Genomic DNA, 14,005 nt, shown 5'->3' with positions numbered 1-14,005 from the left:
CAAGTCGAGGGCGGCATACCAGTCTCCCGGATCCAGGGAGGGGATGATGGAGGCCAGGGAGAACATGAGGAACTTCAATTTCTTTAGGTATTTGGTGAGGTCTCACAGGTCCAAGATGGGCCGTAGACCACCCTTGGCCTTTTGGATTAAAAAGTACTGGGAATAGAAACCGTTGTTCCTGTATTTGTGAGGAACCTCTTCCACCGCACCCAACTGCAGCAACCCTTCTACCTCCTGCGCAAGGAGACTCTTGTGAAAGGGGTCCCTGAAGAGGGATGGGGAAGGTGGGTAGGGGGTTGAAAGAAACTGGCACCTGTACCACTATATTGAAGATCCAGCGGTCCGAGGTTATAATGGTCCATGCCAGGAGGAAAAAATGGTGGTTGGAGAAAAGCAGGAGAGACGGATCTGGGGTATAGAGAGACAGTAGGTCACCCTCGGGCACACCCTCAAAATGCTCACTTGCCCCCCCTTCTTATTGCGGGTCGAGCCCAGTTGGGCAGAGGGAGGAGGTGGGTGGCTCGGGCAGCATTTGTAGACCCTGCTCTTTTTGTGGGGCAGCTCCTGCTGGGGTTGGCTCCCTTGGCCCTGAGCTAGCTGCGGTTTGAACTGCTTACAGGCTGGACCAGGGACGTACAGCCATAGAGTTTTCAGGGTAGTACAGGAATCCTTTAGCCCATGCAGCTTACTGTCTGTCTGGTCTGCAAACAGGGCTTGGCCATCGAAAGGGAGGTCCTGCATTGACTGCTGAGCCTCTGACAGACCAGAGAGAAGCAGCCAGGATGGAAATGGCCGAGGCCATGGTGCGAGCCACAGAGTCCGCCATGTCTGAAGCCATCTGGAGGGCCACTCTGGCTGCAGTCGCGCCCTCCTCGAGGATCGCCCAGAATTCCTTCCTGGAACCTTTGGGAAGCGAAACCTCGAACTTGGCCATTGCCTGCCACATGTTATAGTCGTAGCGGCCAAGGAGAGCCTGGTGATTGGCCATTCTCAGTTGAAGGCTGGAAGACGAATAAATTTTTTGCCCAAACAAATCCAGTCTCTTCGAGTCTTTGTTTTTGGCCATAGCTCCAGATTGACCCTGCCTCTCCTTCTGATTAACAGCCTCAACTACGAGGGAGTTTGGGGCTGGGTGCGTGTAGAGGTACTCGTGGCCTTTAGCAGGCACATAGTATTTGCATTCAGCCCTTTTTGACATGGGGGGCAGGGAGGAGGGGGTTTGCCATAGGGCATTAGTAATTTTTGATACCCCTTCGTGTAGGGGTAAAGCCACCCTGGCAGATGCTGTGGAGCAAAGGACATCCAACAGGGAGTCCGTTGGCTCCTCTAGCTCCTCCGCCTGGAGCCCCAGCTTGGAGACAACTCTCTTCCTTAGTTCCTGATGAGCCTTAGTATCATCTTGCGGAACTGGGTGAGGGGGACCTGTGATAGCTTCATCTGGTGACGATGAGGACGAAGCCAGTGCCATGGGATCTGCCATGTCCCCTGGTGGTCCAGCCTTCTGGGGCCTCCACCTCTGGTGGAGGGCGGGATGCTGAGGCCAATGGCCTATTTGAGGCCCCCACCACTGACTGGGCTGGCGAAACCCCCACGGGTTCCAGGGGTACCAGGCAGCTGCCAGCCACTGGCCTTGGGGTCAGTTGCGGTGCCAACGATGCAGATGGTACTGCTGGTGGTGGGGCTTGTCCCACTGTCAAGGACTCCAGCTCAGTTTTGGAGCTGGAGTGGTCTCTGCCAAGCGACCATGATCAGGCAGACCGGCGTTCCTTCTCTGTGCAGTGCCAGCCGCTACGCCTCGACATAGACCTGACCGACTGAGATGAGTCCCTCGTGCGGGAACTCTGGGACCTGCGGCATTTGGCGGATCGGCATTGGTAATCCATCAATCAATGCCTCACACTGCTCGACTGGTACATGGAACGGGACCAGAAGCTGGATTGGGCCAGTTGTTGGGAGGATCTCCCCAACCGCAGGGATCTGCGTCTTGGTGACAGGCATCGGCTGGCAGGGCCGGCTTTAGGCCGATTCAGCCGATTCGACTGAATTGGGTCCCGCGCTAAGAGGGCCCCGCCCCGCAGCTCTCCACCCCGCCCCCAGCTCACTTCCCCCTCCTCCCCTCCCCTGAACGCTCCCGCCCCCTGCTCCTCCCCCTCCCCTGCTTCCCGCGAATCAGAGGTTCGCGGAACGTCTGAAAAGAAGCAGGGGTGGGCAGGCAGCACCAGGTAAGCTGGGGTGGTGGGGGGCGCGAGAAGGGCTCCGGGGAGGCGCGGCCCAGTCCAGCCCCGGCCGAGAAGCTCCCTCCGGCCCCAGTTCTGGCCGAGCGCACTGGCCCCAGCAGCTCCGGCCCGGCTCGGCTCCGGCCCGGCCCCCGCGGCATGGCTCGGGTCCGGCACGGCCCCCTCAGCTCAGGTCCGGCTCAGCTCGGGCCCGGCCCCCGCGGCACGGCTTGGGTCTGGCACGGCTCTGGCTCGGGTCCGGCCTGGCCCCCGCGGCGCGGCTCTGGCTCGGGTCCGGCTCAGGTCCGGCCTGGCCCCCGCGGCGTGGCGCGGCGCGGGTCCGGCTCGGGTCCGGCTCCGGCCCGGCCCTCACTGCGCGGCTCGGGTCCGGCCGCCGAGCGGCTCCAGCCCGGACCCAAGCCCGGCGACCCCGGCTGGAGCGCGACTTGATTCCTGGGGGCGGGGCTGCCGCAAGCCCCGCCCCCTGTCGCAAGCCCCGCCCCCAGGAATCGGGCCCCGCTCTTGCTAAAGCCGGCCCTGCCGGCTGGTTGGTGACTGGTGGCCATGTTCAAATGATGGTTCGCATGACCGGTGCCGACGCCTTGGAGACAAGAAAGGCCAATCTCGATCCTCTTGCCGGGGGGCGCATGCCTGGGTAGGTCTGTGCCAGGCATCTGGCGAGCCACACATTGAATCCCGCTGTCAGTGCTCAGGGTTCGGAGACTGAAGCGGGCTTCGTTGAGCCTCCTCCCTGCATCCGAGGCATGATGGTTCCAAGCAGGCAAGCGTTGGTGGGACGTCCCCCCCAATGGGGAGTGGTGCCGCTGAGGTGGGGACACACGGTAAAGTCCCAAGGCGGGTTTACCCTTGGCCTGAGGTACCACCAGAGCTGGTGTGGGCGGCACCGGTAGGGTCAGGATCTCCTGTGCTGCTTGCAGGGCCTCGGGTGTCGACGGGACATCTAGATAACAGAGGCCCTTGTCACTGTCCATGGTGGCAGGGATGGTATGGGATTGGGCTGGACCACTCAACTTGAGCTGGGGCCCAACTCCCTGACAGAAGAAGTGTAGAGCCGCCCAACACAGGTCTTGGCTCTCCTCCGGCCCTGTCCTTTCCTGTACAAGAAGTGGGAAATGTTCCCCTTGTGGTTCTCTTCAGTTTCTTGGCCAGAGCTGGGGAGGGGGATCGGTGCCGGCTTGAAGACGGCACCGGTGGGGCACGCCGCACTGACGCTGCGGTGCTCGGGGCCAAGTCGGACCTCTGCTCCTGTGCCGGGGTCAGGGCCGACTCCATCAGGAGTGCCCTGAGACGGATGTCTCTCTCCTTTTTTGTTTGGGGTTTAAAGGATTTACAGATGGGACACTTTTCGCTTATGTGTCCTGCGCCTAGACACTTTAAACAACTAGCGTGCAGATCGCTGATGGGCATAGGCCACTTACAATGATCACAGGGCTTAAAGCCTGGGGATCGGGGCATGCCCCATCCCTAGGCTGAGTCCCATCCGGGACCAACTAAATTAGAACTAATAATAAGGGAACTATTAATTATTTTACAACTATTGTACAGGAAACGTTTGAAAGAAACACTGAATGAAACGCAACGCTAGCTGAAGCAGCAGATGTTCCAGCACTGTCACTGGTGGCAAGAAGGAACTGAGGGTGGAGGGAGCTGGTGGCGCCCCTTATACCGCAGCATGGGCGCTCAACTTCAGGGGGCGTCAGAGCCAGTCCCCTACGGATACCACTGAGGTGAAACCTTCCAGCACCGGTGCATGTGGCAAGCACACACACCTAATATGGAATGGACATGAGCAAGCACTTGAAGAAGAACGGACTGTTACTATATGTCAGAAAAATGCCTACCGCAATGGGAATCCAGTCTCAGTTGGGACCTCTAGGTACTACTGCTAGTACAAATAAATAATAATAATAATAATTATAAAATATTAAAGCCATCAGTGTACAGCACTGAGTAACAAAGCAAAAAGAATACTAGACTGCAGGATTATAAAATAAAATTTTAAAAATCATGGTTTGGGTAAGCTAAGCCAAGCCAGAGGTATATAGCAGTGCAGTTAGGATAAAAACAATTTTTGTGCTGAGGGCCAGAACAATGCCTAAATAGGGCTTAAGTGGGACCCAGTTGGTACACAGTCCTTGCACTGGCCCTTTTCACTGTGGTGAATGCAACCCTTAATTGACTCTAGTTTAACACACATTTTAGAACATTTTTTTAAGAAAGCCAACCTCATTATACTTAAGTAAAAATATGGATCCTTTGTCAGCTGCTGAAAATTCACAAATGAGGAAGTATTCTTTGCGTTTCTCACAATAAATATTTGTTCAAGAGGAAAAACAGATATATTGATCTGAACCAAAAAAAGAGCTACATAAATTTTCAAAGATATGTCTATGCCTAATGAAGGAAAGCACATTTGGTGCATCATTCATTGGAGACATTGTTTAAGAACAGTTCAGATTTGTAAAATTATTACCCTCATATTGGTTTTTAGATCACTGCCTGCAAAGCTCATCTTTCATGTGACTGCTTTCTTCATGCTATACATGTTCAAATATGCTTGACATTCTGCATTTCTAAGCTGTTCTGTGTGCCTGACTCATTTTCCTTTTCCTTATTCTCTGTTGTCTTTTGAATTTGTGCACCTCCTACCCCCACATGAATGTCCAAGTGTGCCACTGTGCAGCAATAAAAAACAAGCAGATACTTGAGAAATTACACAAGAGCACGGTCGTTCAATAATAATAATCACAGCCTACTGACAATAATTAAGGAACTGCATACAATTTCTTTGTGAAATGTGTGTAGTACTGTATTTTACATTCAAAAAGTGTTAAATTAATCCTAAAGTAGTGCATCAGTCAAAGGGTGCATGCAGAATCTAGACAAAATGCAGGTGTAACCATAATTTAACACAGAAAAAAAAATCTGTCTTTTAAAGTATTTATAACTCATTCATCATCGTGGTCTCCATCTTACAAAAACTGTACACATTTAACACAGTTTTTAGTTCTCTGTTGCCAAGCATGACATGACTTTTTTTTAACAAAAAACACATCATCCTCATCATGGGAAGGTTATGGAGGAGAAAAAGGGTTTACATTTTGAATTTGGGTCATACTGTGTTCTTATGCTAGTGAGCTTGATAGCCAAGAGCCAGTGAGAAAGAAAGCTCTGACCCTCTCTACCATAAGACTCATCTTTGTTGACAGTTCCCTGCCTGAAGAGTGCAGTTGTCACTGTACATCATCTAAAAGAGGAAGCAAATCTCTGAGATGATCCAGTCCCCTTTGACAACTTTAAAAATTAGATCCCAGACCATCAATGGGGAGCCAATGTAACTTCCAGAGCACAGGAGTGATGTGTTTGTGCTTATATTGATGAATGGGTAGGATGCTGCATTCTGGACAAGATGAAGATTTTATAGGGCCTTTATGCTCAGTTATTGTAACAGTCAAGCCTGGAAACTACAAATGCCTAGACCATTTTGGCTAGATCAGCATCCATTAAGAGTGGAAAAACCACCTTGTCAACTGTATATGGAAGGAGGCATTTTTACCAGTTAGGAGTCAGGAGAACCTTAGTGGTCTAGGGGCAGATAATTTTAACAAGGAGGATAGGAGATAAAGTTAACATGTTGGTTAATCCCTTGAACTCCCCCTCCCCCCCCCCCTACATTAACTCCATCTTATTTGAGTTTTTGGTTAGCTTTCTCAGTTTCTCAGTTTGTGAGGTTTCTGAAGGCAGAGATGTGTGTCTCTATTACAGTCCTTTAAGGATAGTTTGGGAAGAGGGACTTAAACCATAACAGTGCATTTATTTGCACCCAGTTAGGTCACCAAGATGAGTCAGTAGTGTCCAATGACTGACAATGACAAAGACTTCTGAGGTAAGAAAGGGAAAACCTCACTGTAACTGGGTGGCAGCATTTACCTGAACCCACCCTAACCTGTTAGCAGTTGATGAGCCTACTGGATAGTGTTAAGTGTATTTTGCTATTTCATTGTTACATTACTCTACCCAGATGTAAGACAGTGGCTCTCTACGAGACAGGATGTAAGATGTGAGCACAGCAGTCCACAGGGAGGAATTCTGGGAGCAGCTAACCCTGAAGAAAAGGCTTGAACTGGATTTTGTGTTTCATTTAGTTTTAATTCACAAAATGAACATTAAACACCAAAAAAGGGAGAAGTATTAACCCTCTATGACTTGTGTGGACAGGGTCTCAAAGTCACTGGCTCATATTCACCATCCTCTGTATAGTGTTTGCCCACTTTGAGATCTTTCAAGTGTTTTTGCATGCCAGGGCTTTTAAGAGTAGAAGAGTACCATGAATACCTAACAAAATAAAGATTGTTCTCACTAATATGGGACGACAAGTCAGTAAAAGCCATCTGTGCCCTACTATTTTTCAATCCCACATTAAATATTATCACTGATGTAGGCTTTGGAATGAAATTCATTCAACACCGTTAACAATAAGAACTGCTGTTTTAGATTTGAAATTACATACTCTGCATGCGGCAGTTTGCTCTGTAATAACAGTGCCATTTGGATGAGTCAAAGCTGTATCTAGAATAGCACAATCTGTACACGTTCTAAACATATCAGTCTCCAGATGGAGTTGTGAACACAATGTAAGCCTTGCTTAAAAATGGGCTGTGTTTTAATAGCTATTAAAATAGAAAAGTAATTAGTAACCATTTATTTTTAAAGAGTGAATGCCCCAAAGCCGGACAGCTTTTAGAGCATCTTGCTAAAAAAATCTTTTTTATTAAACTTTTTCACCATATTTGGAAAGAAGATGGAGAAAAGAGCGTCTAGAATCCACAAAGAGAGAAGTGATATTCCTTACAGCAGGGATCGGTAACCTTTGGTACATGGCCTGCCAGGGTAAGCACCCTGGTGGGCCGGGCCAGTTTGCTTACCTGCCGCCTCCGCAAGTTTGGCTGATCGCGGCTCCCACTGGCCGCGGTTCGCCATCCCAGCCCAATGGGAACTGTGGGAAGCGGCGCGGGCCGATGGATGTGCTGGCCGCTGCTTCCCGCCACCCCCATTGGCCTGGAACGGCGAACCGCGGCCAGTGGGAGCCGCGATCAGCCGAACGTGCGGACGCGGCTGGTAAACAAACCGGCCCAGCCTGCCAGGGTGCTTACTCTGGCATGCCACGTGCCAGAGGTTGCCGATCCCTGCCTTATAGTCTACTATGGGCCTCACAATGCAGCTCTAATATACCTGTGCAGCACTGGCACACAGGCACTGCAGAAAACTGCAAGATTAATAACCATACACAGACACTACTGAGCCCCTACATCAGCTTGTTATACTGTTCTACATGTAAACTTTACAACATTTAAATTTGCATCGAAAATTAATAATTAAATGTGAGAAATGTATAAAAGTTTATAAAGTTATACCTCCATTGTAATGTCTACAAGAAATCAACCACCTAACAATGGCTAGGGTAGTTAAAGACAGCTAATATTTATTTTAAAAATGCTTTCAAATTATTTGGAATCATCAAGTTTTGCAACAGCTAGCCCATGTAACTGTGTAATCTTACTACTGATGCCCTCAACCCTTCTCCTCTCTGTCCCCCTACTGTTTGTTTCACTCACGTGTGTCTTGTTTCAAATTAGATTGTAAGCTCTTTGGGCAGGGACCATCGGGTATGAGTAAAGTTTAGAAAGTAGTTTGATTTTCCATTTCATTGCACCTAGTGATTTGCTTAAGACACAAAAAATTCACTCTCTCACCTAATGTTTCCTTCTGTAATTCATGACATCTGTTTTGTAATTCATTCTCTTGTTGGAGTGAAGTCTGAAGCTGCTGACTTTTCAGCTCAACTGCATCGGACACCAACTTCAAATGTTTCACCTCCTCCTGGAGGGACACTTTATCCCTCTGGAATTCTGCCAGCCTTTGATTCAGTCTGGATACTTCTGAGGAAAAAATTATGTAAAATGTTAATAAATTTACATTCTAAAATACAAAGACATTGCCATAATCCCAATGCCTGTCTTTTGTTAAGAACTCAATATTTGCATGAATCTGTAATTTTACTTAAGGTACAAAGCCATTGTAAGACATTTACATCAGCACTGCATCTTTCTGCTGAAAATACAGACAGATGAAAGAGGTGGCTTTTCCAATGCATTTACACTCAGGCAACTTGCACTAGGTTGTTGACATATTAAGCATGAAATGCAATGTGAGTGAGCCTTCTTTTTAAATGAATAAGCATAGGGATTTATGCATACAAGTTCCATTAATACTAACCTTTTATCTGTAACATCCCTGAGCAGTAAGATGAAAATAAACTCCTAAAAGCTCACTAACAATGGTCACATTGGGGTTTGTTTTTTGTTTTGGGGGGGTTTTTTTGGTCAGCTATTGATGGATATTAGAGGACAAATAATACAAGTTTTAATAAATAATAATGTAGAATTTCTCTTAGCTCTCAAAATAAAATTTATATGGATTTATTAGAAAGACACACATTAACACCAGTATAGTAAAAATACATCCAAATTTCCATAACCTCAATTTTCCAAACATATTTCCAAGATAAAACTTACCATGCTAGGTCCCACTCCCAGATTAAATGTTTTCTTTTTCAAATATTCAGGATAAACTTCTCATTTTCTCAGTTCAGTATATTTAACACTACATTACATGGTACCAGTCCTAAAACAGGATCTATATGGGCAGTCTTAGGCCTGCATGTAGTCCCACTGAATTCAATAGGGTTCCATGCAGGCTAAGGGTCTCACCTGTGGTAGATTGGAGCTCATACGTTTAAATAAAATAAAGTTCATTTGTTACTATATATTTTTATGTCTATTAACTCAAAATTGTCTGTTATATGAAAAAGAAAACATTAACAAAACTATTTCATTATTCACTTTTAATATTTGAATGAAGTGATCCAGATAATTAACTATCAAAGATAACTATTGAAAAGTGCAATAATTTTTAGGATTTTATTTATATCTAAAACACATGTTAAAAGTATAAATCCTTAAAGCTCTAAGGAGATAAGGTGGCTTTAAAAAGTATATTGTTTTGCCTGATGGTTGTTGAACTGATTTATACCTCTGAAGATGGCTTTGTTGCGGGGCACCCAAAAGTCTGATCAATTACAAGCAACTAGCACAGAATGCAGCAAACTGATTATTGCTGAGGGTGGACAGAGCAGATTCTGCTCACCTATTGCAGCTTTGACTTCAGTGAGAGGTATTCCTGCATATACTGAGGCTGAATTCGGTCCACGGTATTTTCCCACCCCAGTAAACCTGTACCTTACCTATGTATTCAAAACAAAATTCAACAATGAGCAACAGGGGTTTATTTGAACCCAAACCTTTCTAATCTTCGAAGCCTCAGACCCCATTTCTGAAATACAAAAAAAATTTATAAACCCATTTTGAAATCAAAGCTGGAAGGGTTCGTAGAGCTTTAGTGGAGACATCCATGGAACTAGCCATTTTTAAAGCATATTTTAAAAACTTAGGCCTGGTCTACACTAACACCCCAATTCGATCTAAGGTACGCAACTTCAGCTACGTGAATAACGTAGCTGAAGTCGACATACCTTAGTTCGAATTTACCGCGGTTCAGACGCGGTCCACACGCGGCAGGCAGGCTCCCCCGTCGACTCCGCGGTACTCCTCTCGCTGAGGTGGAGTACCGCAGTCGACGGCGAGCACTTCCTGGTTCGAATTATCGCGTCCAGACCAGACGCGATAAATCGAACCCGGAAGTTCGATTTCCAGCCGTCGAACTACCGCGGTAGTGTAGACAAGCCCTTAGTTCAGACAGTCTTTGAGAATAATAACAGATTTTATTTTTCATTTCATTACTTGTTTTAATTATTACTGTTGAAGAATCATATGCTATGTCTTCACCACAAAAAGATGTTTTTTTTTTACTGTGGGATAACTAATGCATATTAGCTATACTGCTGTAAGAGCCAAGTGGAAACAAGGCACAGGTCATGTTTACCACAAGGTAAATAGGCCAGGTCAACTACAAGTGGGGGAATAGTACTGACCTCACCTCACTACCTCACGATAACAACTACAGTCCCTTGTCTCCCCTGGGACTTTACCACAAGATAGCTAACATGCACTAGTTCTCCCATAGTAAAAACATATCTTTTGTGATACTTTTAGCCTTTATTTGTTTTATTGGATGATGGTTATGACACGTTCAGTAGTTAGGTGGTATAATAAGAAATATAATATGTTTATTACAGAAGTTTAGTCTCATTCTTTAGAACTACAAATAATAGGAGTTTTTATCAGTTTTCCCTAGTTGCATGCATCTGGGTGCCAATAAAAAGAGATTACATCCCAACCAGGATGCCCCTGCAAGGTTAAAGGGTACATACTGTTGCCTGTTTGGCTAGTTTAGCATGTCAAGTATTTAAGAATGCAATGGCACTAGTCATTAAAATGACTTTTATGTCAACATGCTTATATTTTTTCCAGAGGACACTAAAATGGTTCTTTAGAAGTATGTTCTAGTACACAGAAAAAAAATATGATTTCATTACAAAATTCTTTCATATAATCATACCATTTAACTAGTAAATAAGATAACCCAATTTCATGTTTCAAATATATTTGTTAAAACAAGCTATTTATTTACTGTCCTTCGTTTCCAAAGTATTTCGTCTAGGAACAAGACTCATGAAAAATGTTTTGTGATATGCTGTTTTAGTCCAACAACCTTTACTTATTCATATTATTATTATTATTATTTATATAACAACAGTGCCCAGGGCCACCAGTTAGGAGCAGGGCCCATTGTGTTGGACATCAGACACAAACAAACCAAAAGAAAGGCTCAAAGAGCTTACAGTCTTAGGCCTCAATCCTACAAGTTGTTCTGTGCAGGAGCAAGATCCAACCACACCACATGAAAGAAGTTGTAGGCTTGGGCCCCAAATAAGGGCACGAGGCACCAAGTGAATGTAGAATACAACACAGGGTAGAGGAGAGCAGGCAGATAAGGATGAGAGGAAGAGAAACATAGGGTTGCCTATATTAGCTGAGTGTAGGTTGAATAGTTTGAAAAAATAGTTGATTAAGTATATACAAAGCTTTGTACTTATTTTATAAGGTTACATTTGAGCAGAAAGATCCTAAAGACCTCTTGCTGAAGACATTTAAAACTAGACAAGACAAAAAACAAGTAAATACATTGTAGGGGACAAACTTATACTGGCAGGGGAATGAACTAGGTCTTTTCTTTATCTATGAAATATATGTATTAAAACCTTACCCTGACAAACTTTTAGACTATGACTGTGTCTAATCCTGCATTCCTTGGACACCCAAAACCCCAATTAATTTCACTGTGTACTTTAAAGCCAGGAAAAAGAGGTTCTTCCATTACATAAAAAATGTTAGTTCTGAAATCTAGAGCACTCTCTTTTAATACACCAATCTGTATCTATGGACAACAAGAATGTTTGTTTTGGGAGAACAAGGTTCACTTTTGATATATGCTTATTTTTGGACTTGCAGCAGTCGGTGTTCAGTTGTGTTTGTACCACTTTTGTTCATATTACTAGTTACAATGTTCCTGACATTGAGATTAAGTCTCATTTGTGTCTGTCAAACCAACAACTGCATAATTCTTTATGTTGCCCACAGGCAGATTTTTAATAGTTTATGCAGGCAAGTACTTCCATTAACTATGCCTTATCCTAATTGTTATCTTAATACTTATTAATACTGATGTACTGACAAAGGCATTGCACGGTACTCAAAAAAAGTGATTAAAATGTAGGTTACCACTTGACATTAATTATCCAGGTCTGAATAATTCCATGCACAATCATTTTTAAAGGTTTTTAAGACTGTCATGTATAAACTAGTCCAGGACATTGTGGCTCAAGAGCGGCATTTCATAAACCCTATTTTTACATCTATGACATAGAAGACAAGTTCTCCAAAGACTATTCCTGAAAGCTACAACAAAAAAGTAGCACTATAAGTGATCCAAACACTGTATACTTTTAAACTAAACTAAAAATAATAATTTACTAAATCCTAACACTGATCCCAGAGAGAGTTAAGGCTACATGACAAGGCAAACTTGCAAAAATAACAAAAACATAGCAGACTGGGAACTGATGAATGATTATGGGTAAGGGATTTTGATCAAAAATGCTGGATTTCGGGGATGTGTACACACAAGTATAGTAGTTCACTACTTTGAAAGGGATACGTGGTGTGCAGTGCAGGACACATAACACCTATAGAGGGGACCTTCAACAGGCCATATCATTAACCTTAAAAATAAATCATTCTAGATATTATTTTCTTGGAATTTAATTAATGCAAAGGCTCTGGGAATGAAAATTACTAACAAGCAAACAGGTAGGATACTTCTGTAAATGTATAAGTGTCTTCTAGGTCACTTCTACCGGAATAATAGTTGAATGGAAAGACAGTGTCTCATGAGTAATTCTTACATCATGCTACAGGACAATAAAACAAAGCTGAGATGTTATAGCTGGGCACCTGAAACATTACTGAGGCTTCCTCTTGTTTCAAGAGAGGAAGCATACATATTTAGGAATATTACAAATTAATAAAACAGTACTTCAGAAAAGAACAGCTGGCACATTGTGGATACTTTTAAATACCATAAATTATTCAGACATATGACTACATATTCTCTTTATTTTCATAGGAATAACAAAGGGGAGAAAATACAGAGCCTGTTTCTAGAGTTATTAATGTCCTCGGTTTGTGACATCATAATAATTTCAATAGCAATCAATCAACTGTAATGTCACAAACAACGGATTGTGAAATAAGGCAGGAAATATGCAAGAAGAGTGGAACCCTTAGTGCCATGCACTACACTTAGTCTTCAGTATTGTTAAAAGATTGGTTCATGGTTCAAAAGGCAATACATAAACATTAAATCTATTATTCTAGCAAAAGTGAATAGTAAAAGAAAGCAACGTGCTTGTAATACTTGTCTTCAAATGGTTACAGTATTCACTCCTTGGTGCCTGCTCCCTGCATGTAACTGGGGTCAGAACATTCCGAGCTCAGTGTTCTGAGTTAATATACACCTCAGTGCATGATGCATGCCTACACTCACTTCTGAGGCATAACAGCATAACAAGCATAACTGCCTCAACTACTAGTTCCTATTATAGTGCAAAACATTAAAAACTATCCTAATTCAGCAGAGAAAGTGGGTGAGTGGTAATCTATTATAATAATTATTACCTTCCGAGAACAAGAACTGCGGGTAGATAATTTCCTTTTCTCCAAAGTTAAACAGTCTAACAAAGCCACACATACATTTTAAAGTGACTAAGAAGTCATTCGGATACCTCTGAAAACTCAATAATTAACCCAATGAGAAAAATTGTACCTGATCATTTTGTTTCTGTGACTGTTTGGGTTATGTCTCTTTCTAAGCAAATTTCAAAGGTAGTTCAAATTTATTTATCAGCAACAGGGCTTGGCCTCACCCCTTCCACCACAAGACTACTTCCACAGCTTATTGAAACAGTTACATTTACATTAATGAAAAATACCTAAAGCAACCACTTACTTAACTTCTAGTAACTATCTGCTTCATCCCTAGTAATGATTATTTTAGAATCACCCAGAGAAATCCAGGTGGCATTGACTGAGGAAGAAGTCCGTCCCAGAAATGTAATGTTCAAGAAACCAATTTTCATTCTTGATCCTGAGCTTGCCCACTCAGAGCTAGGTATGAACATAGTGAGCAAT

General features: G+C 44.1%; 1 protein-coding gene across 1 annotated transcript in view; it reads right to left on the bottom strand.

Annotated features, from left to right (window-relative positions):
- LEKR1 (leucine, glutamate and lysine rich 1) overlaps window positions 1-14,005 on the bottom strand; it is a 107,652-nt gene that overhangs the window by 53,148 nt on the left and 40,499 nt on the right. Inside the window, exon 6 of the mRNA XM_024192696.2 lies at window positions 7,991-8,176. Coding sequence (XP_024048464.2) covers window positions 7,991-8,176 — 186 coding nt within the window. The remainder of the gene's footprint in view (window positions 1-7,990; window positions 8,177-14,005) is intronic.

This window comes from Terrapene carolina, unplaced genomic scaffold, assembly GCF_002925995.2.
Source record: "Terrapene carolina triunguis isolate 2854851 unplaced genomic scaffold, T_m_triunguis-2.0 Scaffold88, whole genome shotgun sequence".
In the NCBI taxonomy this organism is placed as follows: Eukaryota; Metazoa; Chordata; order Testudines; family Emydidae; genus Terrapene; species Terrapene triunguis.
This window is presented reverse-complemented; position numbering and strand designations above follow the sequence as displayed.